This window comes from Seriola dumerili, unplaced genomic scaffold (genome assembly GCF_002260705.1).
Source record: "Seriola dumerili isolate Sdu_G_001 unplaced genomic scaffold, Sdu_1.0 BDQW01000025.1, whole genome shotgun sequence".
NCBI classification, from domain to species: Eukaryota; Metazoa; Chordata; class Actinopteri; order Carangiformes; family Carangidae; genus Seriola; species Seriola dumerili.
The window spans coordinates 17,949,840-17,972,518 of NW_019174280.1; the positions used below are offsets into that span (position 1 = coordinate 17,949,840).

General features: G+C 40.7%; 2 protein-coding genes across 2 annotated transcripts in view; one reads left to right on the forward strand and one right to left on the reverse strand.

Annotated features, from left to right (window-relative positions):
• lama2 (laminin subunit alpha 2) overlaps window positions 1-3,053 on the forward strand; it is a 196,910-nt gene extending 193,857 nt beyond the window's left edge. The window contains exons 73-74 of the mRNA XM_022765994.1: window positions 299-518; window positions 735-3,053. Coding sequence (XP_022621715.1) covers window positions 299-518; window positions 735-895 — 381 coding nt within the window. The 3' untranslated portion in view covers window positions 896-3,053. The remainder of the gene's footprint in view (window positions 1-298; window positions 519-734) is intronic.
• Window positions 3,054-4,460: 1,407 nt separating this feature from the next.
• Window positions 4,461-22,679, reverse strand: part of LOC111237046 (regulator of G-protein signaling 6-like) — a 75,824-nt gene continuing 57,605 nt past the window's right edge. The window contains exons 4-17 of the mRNA XM_022766006.1: window positions 22,338-22,444; window positions 19,078-19,129; window positions 17,365-17,429; window positions 17,026-17,102; window positions 16,044-16,125; window positions 15,819-15,893; window positions 15,342-15,443; window positions 14,953-15,014; window positions 11,880-11,990; window positions 10,656-10,781; window positions 7,344-7,530; window positions 5,967-6,056; window positions 5,373-5,426; window positions 4,461-4,511 (exon numbers count right to left, since the gene is read on the reverse strand). Of these exons, the coding sequence (XP_022621727.1) occupies window positions 4,461-4,511; window positions 5,373-5,426; window positions 5,967-6,056; window positions 7,344-7,530; window positions 10,656-10,781; window positions 11,880-11,990; window positions 14,953-15,014; window positions 15,342-15,443; window positions 15,819-15,893; window positions 16,044-16,125; window positions 17,026-17,102; window positions 17,365-17,429; window positions 19,078-19,129; window positions 22,338-22,444 (1,241 nt within the window). The remainder of the gene's footprint in view (window positions 4,512-5,372; window positions 5,427-5,966; window positions 6,057-7,343; window positions 7,531-10,655; window positions 10,782-11,879; window positions 11,991-14,952; window positions 15,015-15,341; window positions 15,444-15,818; window positions 15,894-16,043; window positions 16,126-17,025; window positions 17,103-17,364; window positions 17,430-19,077; window positions 19,130-22,337; window positions 22,445-22,679) is intronic.

Consider the following 22,679-nt stretch of genomic DNA (forward strand, 5'->3'; position numbering starts at 1 on the left):
AATAACGTTTGAAGGAATAGTTTGACATTTTCTTTGTGGTGTAGAGTTAGATGAGAAGATCAATACCACTTATGTTCGTCACTTGAACCATGAAGCTACAGCCAGCAGCTGGTTAGCTCAGTATAGTGATGAGCTCACAAATGAACATGTATCTAAGCATAGAGCGGGAACAGGGAAGCAGCTAGCATGGCTCTGTCATTTTAACGGAAAGATGCAAAAGTGGTATCGATCTCCTCATCTAACTATTAACTGTATATAAACAATTTTTCCGTTTCCATGTTCCCTCTCCTCCCTGTAGCTGTTCTTCCATGTTGACAACGGAGCTGGACGAATCACAGCAGAACACACGCCTGAGGGAGAGGGCTTCTGCGATGGCCAGTGGCACTCCATCACTGCCAACAAACTTCGCCACAGGTTGGAGCTGGTGGTGGACGGCAAGCAGAGCCAAGCAGAGAGTCCAAACGCACGCTCCAACACCTGCGACACCAACGACCCCATTTACGTCGGAGGATATCCCAGTATGACCTCCTTCTAACGCACGTCCTTGAAACAATACTTATACAAGCGTAAAATTAATTCTACATCCATTCATATGTGAGAATTGTAATCTGTTAGTGTAATAAAATCAAAAAAATACACATCGAAAACTATCCAGGGGAGCAGCCACATTTTGTATATTACTGCTCATACAGAGACACACTGTGCTGTAAGACATTTGTATCTCTTACTTTCAGGTGGAGTTCGACAGGCAGCTCTCTCTACCAGCACTTCCTTTAGAGGTTGTATGAGGAACCTGAAGATCACCAAGGCTTCTAAGACCATGGACGTGCAGTTCAACAAGGCTCTGGAGATCAAAGGAGTCCAGCCTCTCTCCTGTCCTGCTGTAGCCGCCTAACTGGTACCACACAGCCTCCTCCTTTGTTGTTTCTCCCTAATACTTCTCCAAGGAGCTACACAGGGCTATAAAGTCCAGAGTGTGCAGCATTTTGGCAACATCTTTGGTCTTTGAAGCTGCAACAGGCAGATTTTTATCCAAAAATAATCCCATCCTATCTCCCTTTTATCAATACAAATGGTGAAATGTGTGCATTCCTATGGAAGCCCAGTAAGCAGTAGTAATGTCAGAAGATGTTTTTACATATCTTTGGGTCTACAGTGGGTATGAGGCAGATTTTTGAAATGTCTTTATATTTTACTGCAAGCTGACAAAGACGCATAGGAATTTATTTTAGAAAGAGTACGCTCTAGACCTGCTCTATTTGAAGAGTGCTTTGAGATAACTTCTCTCATGATTCGGTGCTATATAAATAAAAATTGATTTGAATTTCAAACATCTACATCTTGCTGCTGTTTTTAAGCTACCAACATGCAACACTGCCCAGTACGGCTTTCAAAGAGCAAGACAATAAAACATTATTCTGCATAAAATTCATCCCCACACACGTTCAGTATGAGACCCTGTATTTTTTTGTACAGTGTAAGACTCTGGTCAATAAATCTATAATGGCTACAAACTGAGGTCTCGCAGCGTTTTAAAATGTTTTACAGTTTGTTTACTGTCTTCAAGTGAAGGCGGATAATAGTATTAAGGCCTGTGCTGTGGTTGCAGGTTCTAACAGTATTAAATAATTTTATTCTGGGAAATGTGTGATTATGTGAACATTAACATTGTTTTTCAGTGAAGTCCCTCTTGAAGAGGTAGAACAGGGTATGTGGAGTCATACATTTATATTTCCATCCCTGTTACACAAGTTTCTCTGGAGACAAGTGAACATTTTCAATCTATATCTTTGTGTGATTTTTCTACATTTGTCCTTCATAAACCTTGTTCCCTTTTTTAGATAGTTAACACAGAAATTGTGCAGTCATTACCTTCTCACCTTCATGTCAAGAAAACCATATATGAAGTTGGTCTTATTTTCCACAGTGATCAAGGTTTACACATCCAGCAGCTCTAAAGCCAGAAGAGCTGTGGTCCACATGTCCAGTATTTATTTTATTACTCAGTTACCTAAGTAATTATATGTAGAACATACTGAATTATCCAATGATGGGGAAAAACTACGCCAGGTAATAGCTGTATGCTACACTGACATGACGGTGAGTAGATAATGAGAGCAATTTCAATTTCTATAGGTTCAAGTTTTCTTCAACATTCCACAATTTATTGTCAGTAGATTTGATTGATTATAATGAGAAATTTCCACACAAGCTGGAGCTTGTATTTCTGTTCAGTAATGTTAAGGTGGCAAGTTGAAGGTACAAGGTTTCTGTTGGACACTTAATGGCTAATTCTGCATGGTGTGGCTGAAAATACATAAGCAGCTGTTTCTGAAATATATTCTTGATAGCATCACACAGATTGTCCTGTCCTTTTTTTTTTAAACTGCAGAGATCCCAAACTGAACCATGAGGATAGACTTTTATGACAATTTGGAATAAATATTGATATTTGTATGATAAGATTAATATGATATGACTTATAATTGATAAGATAAAGACTGAACAGACGCCTCACAGTTCCTCTAGGTGGTGGTGCTGCTGCGACAGCGTTCACAGCTTCTATCAGCTCAACCACCATGACAGAGAGACTGATTCCCCCTTCTGTGAATAATCAGATTACAACTGTCCACTGCTGGAGTCCCTAAAAGAGTTTCCAGTTGATGTTCACAGCATCAGTAACTGAAGTTGACCACAATTGACTTCATTCAATTACTTTTTGGGATCTGGGTGACTTAAATATTAGATTGATAGATATTAGAGTATTACCAGTATTCATTTGATTATTATATATAACTGTTATCCTGCTTTAGTTTGACTTTTCTTCTGTATAATCTTTAATAATTAACACGAGAAGGTCGTTCTCGAGACATTTACCAGCATTTTCATTCCAAATGCACTAGAGGGCAGTATGTGACTACAAAGAGCAAAGCTGTACCTGATTGTTGGAACTGCATTCAACGTGCAGCTGGTGTTTGGTCCCATTACCCCAGGAAACATGACATTTATCCATTTGGTGTGATGTAAAAGGTGAATTTCTTTGCAGCTCCTGGAGAAATTAAATGGACACAAATGAAATAATGGGCCAAGTCCCTCTCTTTATTGTGCATTCCTCTTTTATTATCATAGTCCTCTTTACATAAAGGTGAAGAATGGTTAGGAGGTCAGCCCACTAAACCTCATTGTGGCTGCCTGAAGTGGAATGTTTAGAAGATAGAAGAAAGCCTAATGTTACATCAACTCACTTTAAAGTAAAACATTCATTTTTGGTAAAATTATCAGCCTGTCCGTACCTTTTAGTGACAAGATCACAAGTCTGTCTGTCTGGTGCACTTTTTTTTTTTTTTTTACAAGGCTTTGAGAAATGCTTTGCTATAAATAGACAATGTGCTTACAGAGGCAGTGGTAATTGTGTTTTTTCTTACAGCATGTGAGAGAATCTAAGAAATGCAGTGCAGTGACACTTGTTTCGATTTTCTGGTGATGACTTCTACAGTTTGTGCTGATGGCACTATTCATCTTTTCAGCGTGATTGAAAACAATATAGTTAAAAAAAAAACAACAAACAAACAAAAAAACATATTTTTTTTTACCTGTGTTCCAGGAAAGATCTACTGTACCAGAGCGGGTCGAGGCGGCTCAAGGTGCTTACAGGAGAAAATATACAAGCTTTCATCTGTAGGTTTAATCAGTCTGTAATAAGCATAAAAACATACATTAGTTTATATGATTATTATATGAAGTGTGAACACACATTGAAACAAACTACACCAACACTGGACACCCAGAGGTTGTTAATCTTGTGTCACCCCGCGTGAGTAGATTGATCAAAAAGCTCATTTACTAAGAAGTTGGTGCACTTCTCCACCTGGTTCACCGATAAAGCGAGCAGACTTGCCATCCATGTGAAGAGTGAGCAGAAGTTCAGTTCGAGAGTGCAGGTGTTTACTGTAAAGCCCTCCTTTTCCCTTATATCATCCTAGTAAACGATGTGAGATAAAACAGCTAGCTACAGCAGTAATTTAAGTCTCTTTTTGACATCAGTCTAGGCATTCGAGCATTCCATGTTTATATCACTGAAAGTAAAGTGAGAGCCTCTTCAGCTACCGTATTAACATGAGTGTAGATAGTAGATAGAGAGAAACAACAGAGCCCGCTAAGGCGCAGGCTTTTGAGTAGAAACCTCCTAAGAAGAGAAGAATTGTTTATCGTCTACACTGCGACAGCACTGTCCTGGTGTCAGGTCTGGTGACTTATTGCATGCTGTCGGTCCTCTTGAACTAATCTGAGGGGAGTTTTCAAACGTGGTGGCGGTCCGGTCCAGCAGTCTGGGCTCCGTTTGACGCCCTCACCCGCCTCCCGCAGCCACACCCGAACACCCCAGGGTCCTTTTCCGCCTGCGCCCCAGGTGTAAGCAGCTCTTCTGGGTATGGTTCCTCCTACTCTTGATCCAGGCCTTGTCAGGATGACTGCATGAGGCCCGTCAGTCGTTTGCCCGTCAGTGACTTGCCCTGGGAGGGAAACAGTGAGAGCGAGGGAGGTGAGGGTGACAGCTGTTTAAATGCCATCAACTTAAAGGCTTTCCTGAGGATTTAGAAAGAGCAGTGTGGGAGGGAAAACTGAGCGAGGGACAGTTAGCACACATTAACAGATAATAGCCAGTAAATGAACAAAGAAAGCAGTGATATGACAAGGAAATGCCATTGTTGACTACAAGCTGGTGAGACTTACATAACATATATTTATTGATCCTAATCCTTCATGCTCAGAGTGTGTCTACTGGGAGACGCCTTGTTTGGTCTGTTATGGCTGCAGGTCTGTGTACACCAAAGGCTTCAGGTGTTTGGGTGAAAGAAATAACACCTGTCACTGTTTCAAAGCATAAACAGAGCAGACTCCAAAACTCCAAAGCCAACAGTGTAAAGCAGAGGAGCGCCTTGATCCCCTTATTTAGCTCGAATTTCACATTGTCAAACCTTCCTTTATTCATTTATCCTGCATCTCGCTTTCATTGGTCTGCAAGCAAGTCTTTGTTCACAGCTGGACACATTAATTACTGCAATGAACAACTTGTTCTCCTCAGTCAACTAATCACCAGATCATTTCCTAAGACCAATATCAAGAAAAAGAACATGTCCCCTCAGGGAAGGAGCCAAAGTGCAGTATCAGTGGACATGCTTGAATTACTGAGCTCAGGCAGAAATTACATTAAAACTTTTGCAAGTACTTTTTCAAAAAAGAAAAAAAGAACTGAGTCACTAATTGTTCTTTCTACTCTTTGTTGGGGACATGAAACAGATGTGTGTTATATTTCATCTCACTTTAATGAATGCTGTTTTAAGAGTGAAAAGCGGACGCAGCGGGACACTCACCACACTGCGAGTGAACTTCTCCAGGGAGGTGCGTCGGCCCTGCTCCGTTTCAGGCTGAGGAGTCAAAGGGAAACGGGAGAGAGAGGGAGGAGTGTTCAGAACTAACGTATTCAAATGCGTCTTTGACAAATCTGCTCATTTTTAACGGTCAGTTTACAAGCTCGTTGGCAAAATCTTTTCTTTTTTTTTTTTCTCCACACATAACAGCTCTGTGTAATCGCTGTGGCTGCTTTGAAAAAATTGCAATAATGTGGTTTTTCAACTTAAAGTGTAAAATGGTTGAAAGTCAAAGCAATTTAACTAATGTGAAAACAATGAAGTTTGTACAGAATTAAGTGTGACGTTATCATATACAGTGGCATGCTCCAACCTCACCTGTCCCCGCTTCAAGGCAAGAAACCACTATCACCCACATTTTTCTTCATTTGAAGATGTCTCACTGATGCCTGTTTACCAAGTGACCTTGGCGAGTAACCTTCAGTTCCTGCTTTGCCACTGCTGCATGCTAGCACTTAGTTCATATAAAATACTGTCACAGAAGTTGACCCATGGGTTGATGACAAAACAGAAACACACACACACACACACACATACTTTCTTCCTTGCCATCAGCAGGTCCTGGTACACGTTGGAGCGCAGGAAGCGAGTATAGCTGTCACTTTTCATCAGTTTGTAGATGTGGTCCTGAATTGAAAGGGTGAAATTGAGAGACACGAAGAGAAAGAAAAGGGGTGGGGGGGGGAGTTGGGGTTAATACAGAATATGGCTCTTCTGTGCTAATGATATGCACCAGTTTGCAAACTCAGGCAGAGTAAACTAAACGAGACTGTCGCAGAGGGAGAAAGATGGTTGTAGCTCGCTGCCAACTAAGTGACAGGCGAAATCTACTCTTTACTTAACTCTTCCCTTTTAAGCGTGTAACAGGAGAGGAAATTTGATAGACACCACCCACCCCAGCACTCCTTCCCCCCCCAACCTTATCCATCACCCAGCGAGGCGTATTCTCCAGAAATCACCACACAATATAAACCCATTAGCCGATACCGGTGCAGTGTGTTAAGAAAGACAAACGCAGCAGTGTAGGATGGAGGCAGCGCTGACACTGATCACCTGAAGAGATGTAAATTAAAAAAGGGAGATATAAGCGTTGTGACTGGCACTGAGATTAGGCCCTGCAGCAGAGGAGATTTGTCATTATATTTCCAACTAATCTTTGACCTCAATAAGAAAAAGTATTTATTAGGAGCGTGTTGTATGTGGAGAGGAAATCCTGATGCATAAATGTTCTTTTCCTTTTATCTGAGGTTTTAAAATGCCCAGCGCTTTCCCATCTTCTGTGCCTTACACACTGTTACCGACCGTTATGTTGAATAATATTACCAACCAAAATCTGACCCCAATAATAAGTGGCAATCTTGTCCCGGGTGTACCCCCCCCCCCTCCTCCCCCCCTCCCCCCGTACCCACTGCAGGATGAGATAACAGATGGACGGATGGGTGGATAAATAATAGGGGAGGACAGTTCAATAGCTAGTACAAATATAATGTATAATGTCAGAATTGTGATGCAAATTATTGATGACAACCCTCTTTATTGTATTCAACTTGTATTCCATCTCTCCGTGTGATCAGCTGCCAGTAGGTGTGTAGAGGGTCACTTTAGCTGTAGCCGGTGGATTCTGTACATTAAAATGCAGCAGGTGTATTATTTATGTGTATTAGTGAATTTCCCTTTAGCTTAGACAGGCTAACCTTTCAGCTGACAGGTGTGAATAAGGAGGTTTGGCTCTTGAATCGCCATAAGGGATTCTGTATGGCATTTAAGTAAATTGATTATTTTTCTCGCTGTCTTGTTTAGATGTAATTTATAAATACCAGTTGCAGATATATAACTTATTAAACAAGGCAGTCAGCCAGTGCGATACATTTCTTTTCCTTCTCTCTTTCCTCCTGTGTCTTGTATTTTCCCCACCTGTGCGTCCTCATAGCTGTATCGCCCCGGGTCTTTCAGGTTCTGGCTGGTGCGTTCGTAGCTGTGGGAGTCCAGGTTGATGGTGCTGGGTGCTCCCTCCGCCAGGAACTCTGCCCAGATGTTCTCTGCCCCCTGTGCAACTTCCTGCTGGGGCATCCTCTTCAGGTCCTGCACCGCCAACCAGAACCTGAAACAGTAGAAATCATAAAGCGCTTCAGATACAGTCATGATTTGACTCGTGTCCGAACAATGTGGTCCACGTGAACACAAGTTATTTGTCGGTGAGAGATGAGAGACCGAGAGACTGAACACTTTCACACTGGATACAGATGTTAATGATCTTTTATCCTAAGATAGTGTCAAAATCTTCCCTAACCCATTTCTAAAAATAAATTGATGATTGTGTCTTTAAAATGACTAAAACCATTGGAATTTCATCATAACTGAGATTTTGTCACTGTCCATTCCTTGTTGTTTCACTCATTTTGAGAGGAATACAATTTTGAAAAAATTTAATGTGAGAATTAATGAATTGTTATACATTTGCCATTTTATTTTTATAGCAAACAAACTGTAGTGAAATTAAAACAATGCAACTAATTATACACACTTGAGGATTCTTGCTTTCCTGCTTGAAGTAATACACAGGAGAGAAAGACAGTAAATGAAAGGAAGAGAAACAGAACTGCAAGCTCCAGAGCAAAATCAGGATTTAAAATAACAAAATGTGAAACTTTTTAACGGTGATTGGATTTTTTAAAGACTGAGCGAGCAGACAAAAAGGGGAAAAACATTTAAAAATAGTCCATTTCAGTCTGAAGCTGTTAAGGTGCAGTATAAGAAATGGCGACTCTTCAAAGACATGAAGTGTGACTCGTGAAAAAGGGACTTCCTCTGGTCAAGTTTAACATTTTAAGGCTTTCATTTTAGACATTTCACTGGGGCATGCTCAGACTGTAGTCCTGCACGGAGGCAGGTCTTCAACTGTGTTAAGCACCAGAGGCAGCAGCGAGCCACTGGCTGACTGCCTCCAATATTAGTTTGTATCTATATTGATCTGTGGACTGGTTCAGCAATATAGAGAAACACCTCTGGGGCCCACGTCGCTGTCTCTCTCACTCTAGCTATTCCGCACTCAGTGTCGCTCAGTCTCTGTAGTGCTATCCCACAAGCTCCCTCATAAAACCAAAAGCAATTAAAAGGAAAAGGAAAGCAGAGGTGAGGAGTGATAAAGGTGTATGCTTCCTCACATACGTGTGCATGTATGTATGTATGTGTGTGTGTGTGTGTTTTCTCTCACAGACTGTGAGGTCTTTCTGTCCTGACAGCATGAATCTGTACGTCTAAATGAAGGATGAATTTAATATATTTATACTGTGGATCAATAAACAACAACGACCTCATTAAATCAAGACAACACACACTTGCACATTTAGAGAGGCTCTAACAGCTGCAAGGTACTTCCCTCCACTGTTGATTCATGGGATATAGGTGGTTAGCCATGCTGTTGCTGTTTGCTACCTGTGTGTGTTATTTTTGGTTGCCGGGGGCCTGGACGTGTTTGAATGTGTGCGAGTGTGTGTATGTGCTGTTTTGGGGGATGTATCTCATATAGTGGAGCGGTGATTGATTTGATTTTTTTTGGAAGATGAGGAGGAGGTAAAAGGATGATGGGATGGATGACTACAGGTCCAAACCTGACACAGAGTCATGTGAAACTAGCAGTTTATAGTATTGACTGGATGGCAGCGGTGCACAGTACAGTCCAGTGGATATTAGCTGCGCTTTGAGATTTAAAGGAACAGTTTGACATTTTGGGAAATAGGCTTATTAACTTTCTTACAGAGAGTTGCATATGAAGATTGATACCAATGTCATGCCTGTATAGTAAATATTAAATCACAGCCAATAGATGGTTAGCTTAGCTTAGCTTAGTTTAACTTACTCTGTACTTCTCTTTTATTACACAGTTTTCCAACAGGAATCACTGAAGCTGCATTCTATCTATTTTCTTTTCATAAATCTTTTTTATTCACATTTTCAGTAGTTTAGCCTTTTTTCAGCATTTGTTGTGAAAATTTCCAGCATGTAAATTTCTTACTTGGGATAAAAATCCTTCTAAAGAAACCAGTTAAATATGTATCTTGCTTTTCAAAACTCAGAAAAGTAATTACACCTCCAGGTGAAAAGATAATCTTTGCATCAATACAGCTTATCAGCATCATGTTTCCTACTCTTGTTTTTTTTTTTTTAATTGTCATTCTTTTCTTTGTGTATTCAAGGTTTCCATCTCAGGTACCCTCCAAACAACTGGGAACTGGAAAACCTTCATTTGTAATAGTTCCTCCTGTGTCTGTGGTGTGCAAGTGGGTTGAAGTGGTAGGCTGGAATAATAGGGATGCCAAAGAGAAATCAGTGTTTTTCTGGCTATTTTCAGAGCAGTGAAAGCTTTTGAATAACTGTTCTATTCGCCTCACAGAACCACAAGTGAAAATGCACAGTGCTGCAATTACAGCTGTAAGAGCACAGAATCATATGTCAGCAAACGTGGCGTTCAGAGAACAGTCGCTGGTTTTTTGAACACGTGTCTTTCTTAAAATGCAGAGGAAACTTTCCCTTAAAAAACACTTTGTTTCTAATTATTCACAAATGTTAAATGGACTGTACTTTTCTAGTGTTATAGACCACCCAAAGTGCTTTACAATACAAATACTCACATTCACCCACTCACTCACCTTCATATATCACACACACTGAGGGAACAGCCATCAGGGGCAGTTTGGGGTTCAGTATCTTGCCCAAGGACAGTTTGACATGTGGACTGGAGGAGTTGTGAATTGAACCGCCGACCTTGTTTTCAGTGGATGACCCGTTCTACCTCGTGAGTTACAGCCACGACAAACTACCTCTTCGAAGCACAGCATGTTCACAACAGCAAACGTTGAAGTTTTCATGAACTGCCAAAAAACTTAAGACTTTGTGGTTGAATGCCTGCACCAACCAGCAAAGTTGCAAAGTTCAGTTATGACTAAAACTGATTTAGTGAGGTCATAGTGGCCTTGACCTTTGACCTTTGAACTCTGACCACCAAATTCTAAATCAGTTCACCCTTGGGTCCAAGTGAATGTTTGTGCCCAATATGAAGAAATTCCCCTCAAGGTGTTCCTGAGATATCGTGTTCACGGGAACGGGACGGTCGGACAGACAGTCTGAGAACGCGGCGCCTCCACGCCGGCGATAGCTGTGGCCGGAGGCGTTATGTTCTCAGATAACAATGTTGGAGATAATTAGTGAAGCATCGTGCGTGCTCACCGCAGGTTTTCTGAGCTGAACTCTGACTCCAGGAACTTGAGGAAGAGCTCCTGTCCTGCGGGGTCTTTCAGGGCCTCCTCCAGAGAGAAACCCCACTTCTTCACCCTCTGCTGACTGGGCTCCTTACTGGAAGAGATGGGAGGAGGATGGAGAGAGAGTATAAACATCCGAGAGAGAGATTTGAGACTAAATTACAGGGAGGGAATAAGACATTGAAAAGGGGCAGATGTTGGTTTGATGTTGGTGTCTTGAAAGCTGCGCATTATGACAATTTTCCTCCAAATGTTTTTCTCTGTGGGGAATATTTTCACCTCCTCTCCTGCCATTAATCAATTCAGCTGAATTATTAAGACACATTAAGCACAATGATTATACATCTGGTCTTATTAATTCCTGCATAATTCAGACAAAGCAGGAGTTCAGAGCATAGTGCAACTTGTTAAGAGCTGCGAGCGCCCTCTCTGAGAGATAATACTTCAGTTCATTACTTTCATATCTCTGGATAACAATTCAATGGGCAATCGGTAATTTCACATTTGTCTGTTATACAAAAACTCAGGTGGGTTATTTGATTTGAAGTGACTGTGAATTTCCTTTGCCACTTCGGTAAATGGCCAATCACTCAAAGTAATTACCTGTAAATATCCAGTGCTGTTAAATCAGTTCTTATTATTGCAGCCATCTGCTTTATTCTGTGTAGGTTCAACATACGAACACTCATTTCTGTTAAATTCTTCGAGCAAGTTGATTTGTAATAAAAACAGGTTGACAAGGTTTTGCCACACTAGTAGATTTTTTCATTTGTTCTTTTTGTTTTTTTTTGTTTTTTTTAGAAAATACAACTTTTAGAAGCAATAAAATAAAGTTTAAAAAAAAGTAAAAATGAATCTTTCCCAGCAGACTTTCAAGCATTTTGCAGTGAGGGAAAGGAAATTTTATTTTGACCCAAGCGCCTGTTCACTTGACAACACCTTTAAGATTAATGACAAAATGACACGGAACAGCAGCTTATTTTTTTTCTGTCCGAGAGCTCTACATGAAACTGAAAGTGGTTAAGTAATTACACATGAAAAATACAACCAGGGTTATGTCTGTACTGTATGTATGTTATGTTAAAACACAGAAACCCTGTATATGAACTGCCAGTTAAATCATTCACAAAAATGGACTTGAAATGTTCCCGGGCTGTGAAAGTGAAACTGCTGTGGGTTTCTGGTTCTGTACCTGGCCTCCAGGTCCCAGAAGGAAGGATCGTCATTGGTCCAGGGGTTGGACGGTTCTGGTGCAGTCACAAACGGGTCGTACTCCATGTACTGCTCAGTGTAGGTTATCAGACTGACACACACAGACACACACACACACAGAGGGGACAGAGGAGGGTGAGGGCATAGCTGGGGTTTAATAGTGACATTTTGATCATTTGCTCAGTGAGATCAATATTTCCTCTGTTTACTTGTGAATGTGACTTGACAGTTTTCAGAAGTAAATTATGAAAAAAACAAATAGTTAAGCAGGAACATCTGTTCTGATCAAAATCACCAAAGCTCAGATGTGAACCTCCTTCTTCTCTTTGATAATCTGAGATAAACAAGAAGTGAGAGACGCAGTGAAGCAGACGCCATCGACAACAGCAGCACTCGGAAAACGCTGTAGTTCTCACTTTAATACAAGAATCTATTATAACACTGTGGTTTCTGATCCACACCATGTTAGCCACTGTAGAAATCCTCCAGAGAGTATCTGGACTGCAACTATGACACGTTTGAGCCCCAACAAACTCTGTGAAAAACACCTTTTATCACAGCAAATGTGTTATAAACTGACTGAGCGTGTCACTTCATGACATCTTCAAGTTGCTCAAATTCAAATCTGCTCAACACTTCCTCTGAGGCAGGACATCAAATAAAATCCAGGAGCATTTGATTTACATGTCATTGCACTTATATGAGAATATGAACATAATGACTGAGAGCTTAGACTATTTTGCTTTTTAGGTGCAAACACATTAAGGAGAGTGATGGGGTAACCATTGCCACATCTGGATCTATAGAGACACCCAGAAGCTTTGTGCGGGGCCTGCAGAGCGTTTAACAAATACAACCCCAGTTACAAATGTTTGCAAACCAACAGCCATGGAAACAGACTGATCGCTCGACCAAGAAACTAAAGCAATCTCATAATCAGTTACATAGAGGAGGTCAGACAAACACTATGGATAAATCACAGGGAGCAGAGTGTACATTTACATCATTAGACCAGACAGAGACGACAAACAACCCCCTTGTAAAGTCCTGTCGGATCGGCGCAATGTTTGCAACAGCCGCGCACAACACAAGAGAGGGATCAGCACCACGAAGAGCAGCAGCATGAAGAGAGGCCGTTACAAACTGCACTGCGCTGAGTTTGTTTGGGTGTTCACGTGCAGCGCTTTCTGAATTATGCATAAATTTAATAGCAAGGAAGTCGTGTTTGCGAGCACAAAATAAAATCAAGCTTTAATCACTTTTAAGCTACATTCAAGATTTAAGAGCATCAAGAAAGAAGTGAATAAGCCCAAACCAATATAGACGTATGAGCAAAATAAATGCTTCAAGAAATGATGTTACCAGATTTAGACAACAAATAAGACTTCCTCATTATCTTCAAAGCTTTGTACTTTGGTTAGTTTAGAGCTTCCAACCCACAGAGCAGAATGTAACAGGAAGTGAAGCATCCTCCTGTGAGAGCCTTCGACTGTACAGTGAACATCATCAGGCTTCTTTCCCCATGTGCATATCAGCTCTTTTATTGTCTACAAGACTTTGCAAGTGCCCAAATATATATACATGAGTTTTATGATACACTGTGTTGAGACTGCAGAGACCAACTCAGGCACTGAAATAAAAATAACCCGAGCATTAACAAACCTCTGCAGGAAGTGATTTTCTACCTGTAGTGATTCAATCATCACATTTACGACATGTTTCGTCTTACTGGAAGAGCCGCTCCACTAGATGTTTTGAATGTTGCGAAGCACCTGACATGACTGATGTTGTTTGTCATGTTGTCTCTTGCAAGGTTTGGGTTAATGCCCCAAACTTTCCGCTCCGTGGAGCACCAATTAAACTCAGCTCCATGCGTGGAGACAGGAGGTTAAAGGGTCGTGGAGGCAGAGCGAGCGAACAGCCAGTAGTAATCACAGTTTTTCTGCTCTGCTGGGAAATTAATGGCTTTCCTGACTGACTGAGCAGAGGATGGGACTGTCGGGGAGGCAAACACCAAAGTGGGTCAGCCACGCGGCGGGGAGAGGGGATGGGAACTCATACAGGACGGGGGACAAAATAACAAAAACACCTGTGTGACTTAATGCAATTGAACATAACAGCCCTACACTAAATGGAACATTTTTTAAACTTATAATGTTCAATTTCTGAGTGACAGGAACACCAGCTTTTGGTCCCATTCCTTATCCAATCTTTTGAACTTGTCCCCTCTCCAGCCCACACTTACATTCTGAAAAATAATTTTTATTACCTTAAAAAAAGTGAAAAAAAATTGTTTCTAATGTATATTAACTTGTTTTGGGGCATTTTGTAATATCGTCTTTAAACTTAAATGTTCTCAAATGGTGCAATAACACTCGCGTGTTTTACGTTACAGAGCCTCATTTCCTGGATTCCTTCAAACAAGTCACTTTCTATTATGAAGGCTCTCAGTGCACGGGCAGATTTTTTCAATAAAATAAGATTTCCAGTGCTCACTGATACATATACTCTAATATATAGATATAGATTATATAGATATAGATTTTTTTTTTTTCAATGTCCCTGGAGCACGTCTGCATCCTATCGCCTCATTTCAACCATTTTATCTTGGAATGCTTGACTCCATTTTGTAGTATTAGATGAGGTGGAGCTGCTGTTATTCTCCTGTTTTTCAGTGAGGTTCCACATGGATGAGAGAAACACACCGGGACATGCAAGCGGAGGTGACGTGCGGCAGCCTGTGGCCTTATTCTAAATTGCAAACAATTCACCCTCAGACAACACAGCAGTACCACTTGTCTTTTTTCATACCTACAGTCTGCTTCTAAATGCCAAACTGAAAAACACCACAGGTTCAGATAGAGAAGTCAAAACCAAACTACCTCCATCTGCCACTGTTGTGCTACAGACACAGTAGACGGGATGTGAGAGGATGGGAAAGCCGGTGTCCCTTTATCAGCTAACGTAATGTGCAGATTGATGAGATAAAAATTAGACATGCTCTTCAGGATGTGCAGTATTTTCAGTGCGGCCGAGAAGTGAGTTTCCTGTACCTTTCAGCCACCTTAGACATCTTCATACAGTGACGGTCGAGCTGGGTGTTCAGGAACAAGATCTGGAACAGGAGATGACAGGAGTCAGTGTTTGTTTACCACCTATGAGTTGGTTGGGAGCTTCAATTTCAGACATTGCTAATGTTGCTATCTTCCTGTTTTATGGCCTTTGTGCTAAAAAAAAGTGATACTGTAGCCTAGATTTCTTGTCAAATTTGACCTGGCAGCACAAAGTGCATATGCAGCGTACAGACTGCCAATCTTATCTGGAAGGAAATCAAATGCTGGAGGTGCACAGCAAAAAAAAAAAAAAAGGAACTTAATGTAAGTTGACCATTTTGGCAATTTCAACAACAACGTTTGGAGAGTTTTTTCTTTTTTTTTTTTACCTCTTTCTCCACATCCTCCTTGGTGTCTTTTCTGTACTGGTGCGAGGGAGTGTGTATGGGACTCTGAGACTGTGTTCCCTCCTCCGCCACACCGTACACCGACTGGACCGTTTGAACGTGATGAGAGAGGATAGGTAGGAGAAGTAATAGAGAGAAAGAGCATGCACTTATTATTTTTCTTACAGTGCAGAAAAGGCTTGAAAATAACTGCAAAGGAAGCCACGGTGCATTGTGTTGTCAAATTAAAGGGATACATTTAACTAAATGAGAAATGAAAATAAGTCTCATTAAGAAACAGTGCTGATGTGATTATATTATTAACATTTCTAATATTAAAGTGATCTATTTTTTTAATATTTAATTTCTGTTTCAGTATTTTTCCATGTAAACATTCTTGGAAACAGATACCAGTGACTGAAGGTTTTACAAAACTACTTAAAAATGTAGCTTCAACTTAAAAATGTCATCAGCTCCTACCTTCTTAATTCTATGAGGGTTCTTCATGCGTCTGCATTTTCTGATGTCCATCTCTGTGGTGTTTACACATCCTGGCTGGAAAAGCAAAACAAAACAAAAGCACATTTTAGGAATCTCTGAAATACTTTACAGTGAACCCAAACAGAGCTGTGGAAAGATAGAAGAGACACAGAATGTGGATGGAAGATGAGGTGGGCGTCTATAATCTCACATGCACAGGCTTACCACAGGTCTGTGGACATCCCAGAAGGCTCTCTCCTGGCTGTCAAGGATCTTCCTCTCAGTTTTATCCTTCTTCCTGTCGATCCTGCGGATGAGATCAGTCAGTGTGAGATATCTTGTGGCTTTTCTGACGTCGGCATTAGATGTAGCAGTTGAATCGAGATGGAAGGATAAGAAGGAGAGGGAGAGATGGACTAGAGATGATAAAGTCGTTCAATCAGTTTTAACAATACGTGCTCAAGGGGTTTGGCACGGTCCCTGCTCCTGTCTGTGCGCCATCTTCTGAGTGTGTGCGTGCACCGCTTGCAACCAATGGACAAATCTACAGCAAGCACATCATCCCATTGTGCAGCACTGACTGTTTGGTGTTGCTGAAGGGAACAAACCTGCGTCCACTACAGTATCTTTATGTGGAAGTATCTTGACAGAGCGACATTCCCAGAAATGAAAGTAACCAAGTACATTTACTGAAGTACTGTGGTAAAGTATAGTCTTGAGGTACTTTCAGAAGGAAATATATGAATGTGCTACTTTTCAGATCACAATGTTACATACAAAACAAGAGATCTTGTAAAACATCAGTCAGTACTAATCTAGCAATATAATGTTTGGTCATTTAACAATGTTCAACAATAAATGTAACAATGTGTATTATTTACCTAAGTGTCTTAATTCTTCTATGACCACTGCCAATATACATCTTAATGTTTGCTTTACATACTTCAGCCACAGTAGATAAGGTGATATGACGACAAGAATACTGTTCTGTGTGACCATGTTAGAGACACACAGGAGGACTCAGTCATCAGAAAGTATCTGCATGCAGTTAGCACAAAAATCATGCAGGGGTCTTAATGTTTTGTGTGTATTGTTCTCACTTTAACATAAGATTATACTGCACTGTTTATCTTTTAGCCTAGGTGTGAATGACATCACTGCGTGCATTGTAGTTGCATGTGTTGCCATGGTAACAGAGCATACTTACTTGACCTGGGCCTCAGCCTGCATGTAGATAAACTCCCACTTCCTGGCAAAGGCTCTCTGCAACCTGGCTAGGTTCTCCTGTCAGCGACCAGGTAGAGACACGGGGACATGTTATGATCCAAACTGCCCAAGGAATAAATAATACTAAGGCTAAACACAATTAAATTTTCCAGACATTCCACAGTTTTAAAGAAGATCCTTCCGGAGATGCAATTTCGATCGCATATCATCCCAGACACACACGAGTCTGACCTTTAAGAGGTTGTGTTTCTCTGCCCCAAGCGTGACACACAGATCGATACTAAGAAGTAATAGCTTAGAGGAACAGTCAAGCACTCACCGCCTCATAATCTGCCAGCTCCAGCCTGGTCTTATTCTGCATGGTCCGCTTGCACAGGTAGATAGCTGATAGAGAGAGACAGACAGAGAGGATTTATCAGTATACACATTTCCCTGCTTCCATTCATCCACTCATCCATGCATCTCCCATCCCTCTATGTGCCCGCCTCACCTCTCCTCACCTCCCATGGTATGAGAGGACAATCAGTTTCAGAGGCCCTGTCCCCCTATCTGTTGCTTTAGGATTATGAGGTGGAGTGTGAAGAGGCACTGAGCTCTAAACTCCAGCCATGACTGCCTCTGTGGCAGGATGAAGGGCAGGAAGTGGAACTGTGATCAACTAATCCTGTTGACTGTTCCTCTCCACAGCGGAAGTTGTGGACAGCACATAGCTCAGCGGGAGGTTAGTTGTATTTATACTCAGGTATAACCTGATACAAACTGTGTTTACACTGCCAGGTCAGATTTTAATAACTACTCTTGTAAAGTTCATTATTTCCATGACAAATCTTGTAGTAAAGATTTCACTTTTTTAATTAACCCCGTTTTTGATACCATTTGTGGTGAAGCCATTGTGTGCACTTACATTCTATAGTTACATCTATATAGTAGTTTTAATTGTTAGTGGCAGTGTCTGTCATTCCGATGCAAGATTAAAACTGCTTCCAAATTTCCTATAAATGATCTTAGTGAAATAACATAAAAACAAAATCTCTAAAATATAATTCAAGTCGTCATGGGATGCTAAAACTCTTCTCTGAACCCCAGCATTGATGAAATCATTTTACTGCTAGCAGCTGGGCCTTTTTAAAAGCAAACGTTGCTATGTATTGAATCTTTCGATGAGAAGTTACATAAATATAATTGCTCGTTTCAGTAAATATGTGAAATTTAATTGTGTATTCCACACAGTTTTTGAGGGTGTGATCAAGTATCAAATGTTCAGGCATATCAAACATCAACAGCATGACTGGCTGACATCCACAGGTTTATAAAGTTAAATGTCAGTATAGGTCACATACAAACAAAACTATTGATCGAGCCCTGTGCTATGAAATATCTAATTGGTTGCCAGATTTCATACCTTTATCTATTTGTCTCTGTAAATCTGTGCATGTACCGTACAAACTGAGATAATTACATATTCTGTATAGTTATATAGTTATTCCTGTATAAAAGATTAACACTGTGGGAGTTGAGCTCTACAGCCAAGCTATAAATATTCACTTACATCTACACAAGAATACATTTACTTTTTTATTTTTTTTCTATTTGATGTTGCTTGGTGAAGATGATACAGGAACTGGAGAAAACAAAAATATTGTTCTGGGACCAGGTTAGGGCTGGACTGATAGAATCCCTATACAGAGGCATAAACCCTACAGCTGCTGTTGCTGTTTACTTGTATTCTGATGATTCTGGAAGTGTACTCTGCGCTCTGTGTAATGCCTCGTAAAGACTGGTTCTGATTTAGATCTACAGACTCACTGCACCAGCACATTTTATAGAAGGTAATGGATTAGAAGCATTTTAATCTGAATCTGAGGACCTGACGAATAATGGAGGACAATGGAGGACATGTTTTTCACTCACCAGCTATAACACAAATTAAATGTTTCCTACCTAGAGCTTTCCCAAAATAATTGGTTTAAAAAAAAAAAAGAGAACACACACACACACACAAAATGTCAATGCATCCCCTTAAGATTCTCACCGTAGTCAGTGTTTTCAGGCTCCCAACAGTTGGACGGCCAGAAATACGGTGCCTGAGGGGGAACAAAGTGAAAAGGTGAGAGTACAAAGTAGATCAACCAATGATTTATATTTCAACTACACAAACAAAATAGTGATGATGCATCATATTGGCTGAATTTCAAAGACTAAAATCTGTAATAAAAAGAAAAAATTGAAAAGTCAAAACTGTGCGCGCAAACGTGTCCTTTCCAAACTTTTTGACAAAACTGGAGTGATGGCGATGACCTTTACCAGACTGTTGCTTTGCCTCTGAGACACAGCAGTGCACATGATTGCCTTGCACCATTACGTGAGCAATCAAAACATTTTTATTATCATGACTGAACGGATTCAGAGCAGCTGACTCCTGAAACTTTTCCACCAGGAAAGAGGCGTCCTGGGGTGTTGCAGAGGAGTTGGAGCGCAGCAGCAACACAATAAAACGAGAGGCGGTGAAAGCTGCAAAAATAAACAATGTGAAAGCAGAACAGTAAAGCCAGCAGGCAAAGAACAGATGCTGATAGGACTGTTATTTGACATAGCTCACACGGTCTTGTATCACAGTTTTAAAACCATCTTTAGTTGTTTCAATGAGGAGAGATATTACATAGTGTTTAATTGTTTTGATTTTCCTTCTCTGTGTTCCTCTTTGTCTTGCTCTGCTTGAAAAATTAAATGCTAATGAATACTGATTATTTTTATGAAGCTTATGGCAGACAGCCCTCCTCCTCTTCCTCCTCCTCTCCCTCCTCCTCTTGTCGTCTCTTCCACTTCACTTTGAAGGAGGAGAACCAAGGTCAAAGCACGGCAATGTGCACTGCCGTCTGGTTTAATTAAATTGCTCCTCCAGCTCTGGTGAAGACTCAGCTCCAACAAGTCTGTGTTGCGTCGTCTTCCTTCCTATTCACCCAGAGATCATTCTAATCTCGTAACATACCACCCCACTGTTCCCCACTGAGGAATTTGAAAACATTGTTTCCTCTTTTTAATTAGGGAAGTCGGGATAAAGCAGCCTGGCATAATTAATCTGTGACTTTAATGCCAGTCTTTTATCTATGACCAGTGAAGGAGGAGTGAAATGTCAGCACACTTTGCTTTCTTTTTAGTCCCTTGACGAGACTTTAATTCTAGTGTACTACTCTACTACACTATGTCTCTGTCGGGCTTTTGGTACCCGCCTACTCAGCCTGAACCCCTCACTCGCTTGATGAATATTTTAACAGATCCCCATTCATTTTTAATAGGATCCCAGGATCCCATCATAGTACTGAGGAAGCTGTAGACAGTGGACAGGGCCTTTTGTCCTCAAGATCAAGATTGGTGTGTAATTCCATAATGGAACAAGTGATCTTTAACAGCTGATTGGAGTCTTTATGAAAGTAAGCACCCCCAGAGTCAGATTAACCTTGCTGGACTTTTTTACCCTAATGTAGGATGAAGAAGGGATTAGTTTGAGCTTAGGTCTGTTACTAAAGGCACAGAGCAATTTCCACTTAGTCATGAAAAAAAGTATCGCGCTGTAATAGGTATTACTTGAAAGATTTTTTTTTTTTTTTTTTTTTTTTACAGTGTATGCTTACAAACAGATCTCCATTTTTGAAATGGAGATCTTAAAATTGGGAATTTTAGTTATTTGTAAAACTGTTTTCCCTGGCTAAAATCTCCTGGAGCAACCCTTCAAAGCTCAGACTCAAAAAACTTCATACAGAGTCAACAGCTATGCTAGCAGCTTTGTGAGGCTTTGTACAGTGCTTTGAGCTAAATGCTAACATCACTACGCTAACGCGCTCACAATGGCAACACTAACATGCTGATGTTTAGCAGGTATAATATTTGTCATGCTCACCATGTTATTTGCCATTTTGGTGTGTTAGCATGCTAACTTTTGCTACTTCCAGGTGAGGCTAATATAAATGTCTTTTTTGTAGGTGTTTAGTGATAAACCAAAGTTTTAGAGAATTCAAAATTTCACCATGATGCTGGCTCTAGATGAAAAGTCAGGGATCAACAAAGTTCTTACACTTCATCATAAGACACACCAAAATGTTGAATCAACATAGAGCAACGCTGCTAGCATGACAGTTTTACATATTTGTATTCAGGTCTGTCAGTGTTTCTGGAACTTTGCCACAATATTTTTTCCTGTCACAAACAGGACATTTTCCCATCCATCTTTCTGTTGATTGCTCTACACAGTGAGAATCTGGAATGCTGTTATGATACTGCGCGTTAATTGTAAAGTAAATACTCTCCTCATTTGTGCTATAACTCAGCAGATGTCTCACCAAATTCAATCTGCTGTCACAAAATGTAGAACTTGATACTCTCAGCAGTGACTTCATACTGGATGATTTATGAGCTTGAGAATCAAATGCATTTTATATTCTGCTGGTATCCCATTCTGCTTGATATCACAGATGAATGTAGATTACAGTACATGATGTAATGTTTTTGAATGTAATAATGTGTGTAGAAAAATGTCCATGTATTAGCCTCCTTTCTTTTTGTTTTCTCTTGCCTCTGAAGGTAACGTAACATCTTCAAAACTCATGTGGGCTGGGCACCTTTAATGACAAGTATAACGTTCATTCATTATCCATATCACTTATCCCTATAGGGCCGTGGGGGGGCTGGAGCCAATCCCAGTTGAAATTGGTGTGAGGGTGGGGTACACCCTGGGCAGGTCGCCAGTCTATCACAGGTCTGACATATAGAGACAAGCAACCATTCACACTCATTCACACCTACGGACAATTTAGAGTCACCAATAAACCTAACATGAATGTCTTTGGACTGTGGGAGGAAGCCGGAGCACCTGGTGGGAACCTACACAGGCACGAGGAGAACATGCAAACCCCCGCCAGCCAGCAGGTTAAAACCCAGAACCTTCTTGCTGTTAGGTGATGGTCCTAACGCCTGCACCACCGTCATTATAATCTTTTCAAAATAAATTTAGTGGCTTTCGTGGCAACATTTGATCCTCAACTCAGTATCAGGTGGCTATAAAGAGAAGTTGAACCAATTGTCAATTACCCCTTTCTGGTTTCTCAACAGACTATGTGACCCTAAACCTGACCATGATACCATGAGACACCAACCTTTGAGATTAACCCTAGACATTGAGAACCTAAAATTTCACAGAACTTAGTTGGTCATGCATCGAGTATCAGTCGTGAAGTATCTTAAATATAGAGTCGAGCTGATTTGTTCATTCTTTTACCACTTGATGGTCTTGCTCACCTGAAAGCGGTAGAAAGTGCTATCATCCTTGAGGGAGAGGACATGGTCTGAGATAGGGAAGAAGTACCCCTGAGCTGCGATGAGACTCCCGATGTGCATGGCCTCAGCTGCGAAAGGGAAAGAACAAGGAGTGCAGATCACAGCGGGTTCCTCAGCACTCCACATATTATTTCTAATGCAATATCTATATGGATGGAATTGACTATATAGTCAAAATATCAGGACCACGAAGTCAAACTATACTTCTATAACAATGTTGTAACAATGAAGATTTGGATGAAAGCCACATATTTACAGATTTCCCATCTTTACATCATTAAAAGTCAAACATTTGCTGCATAT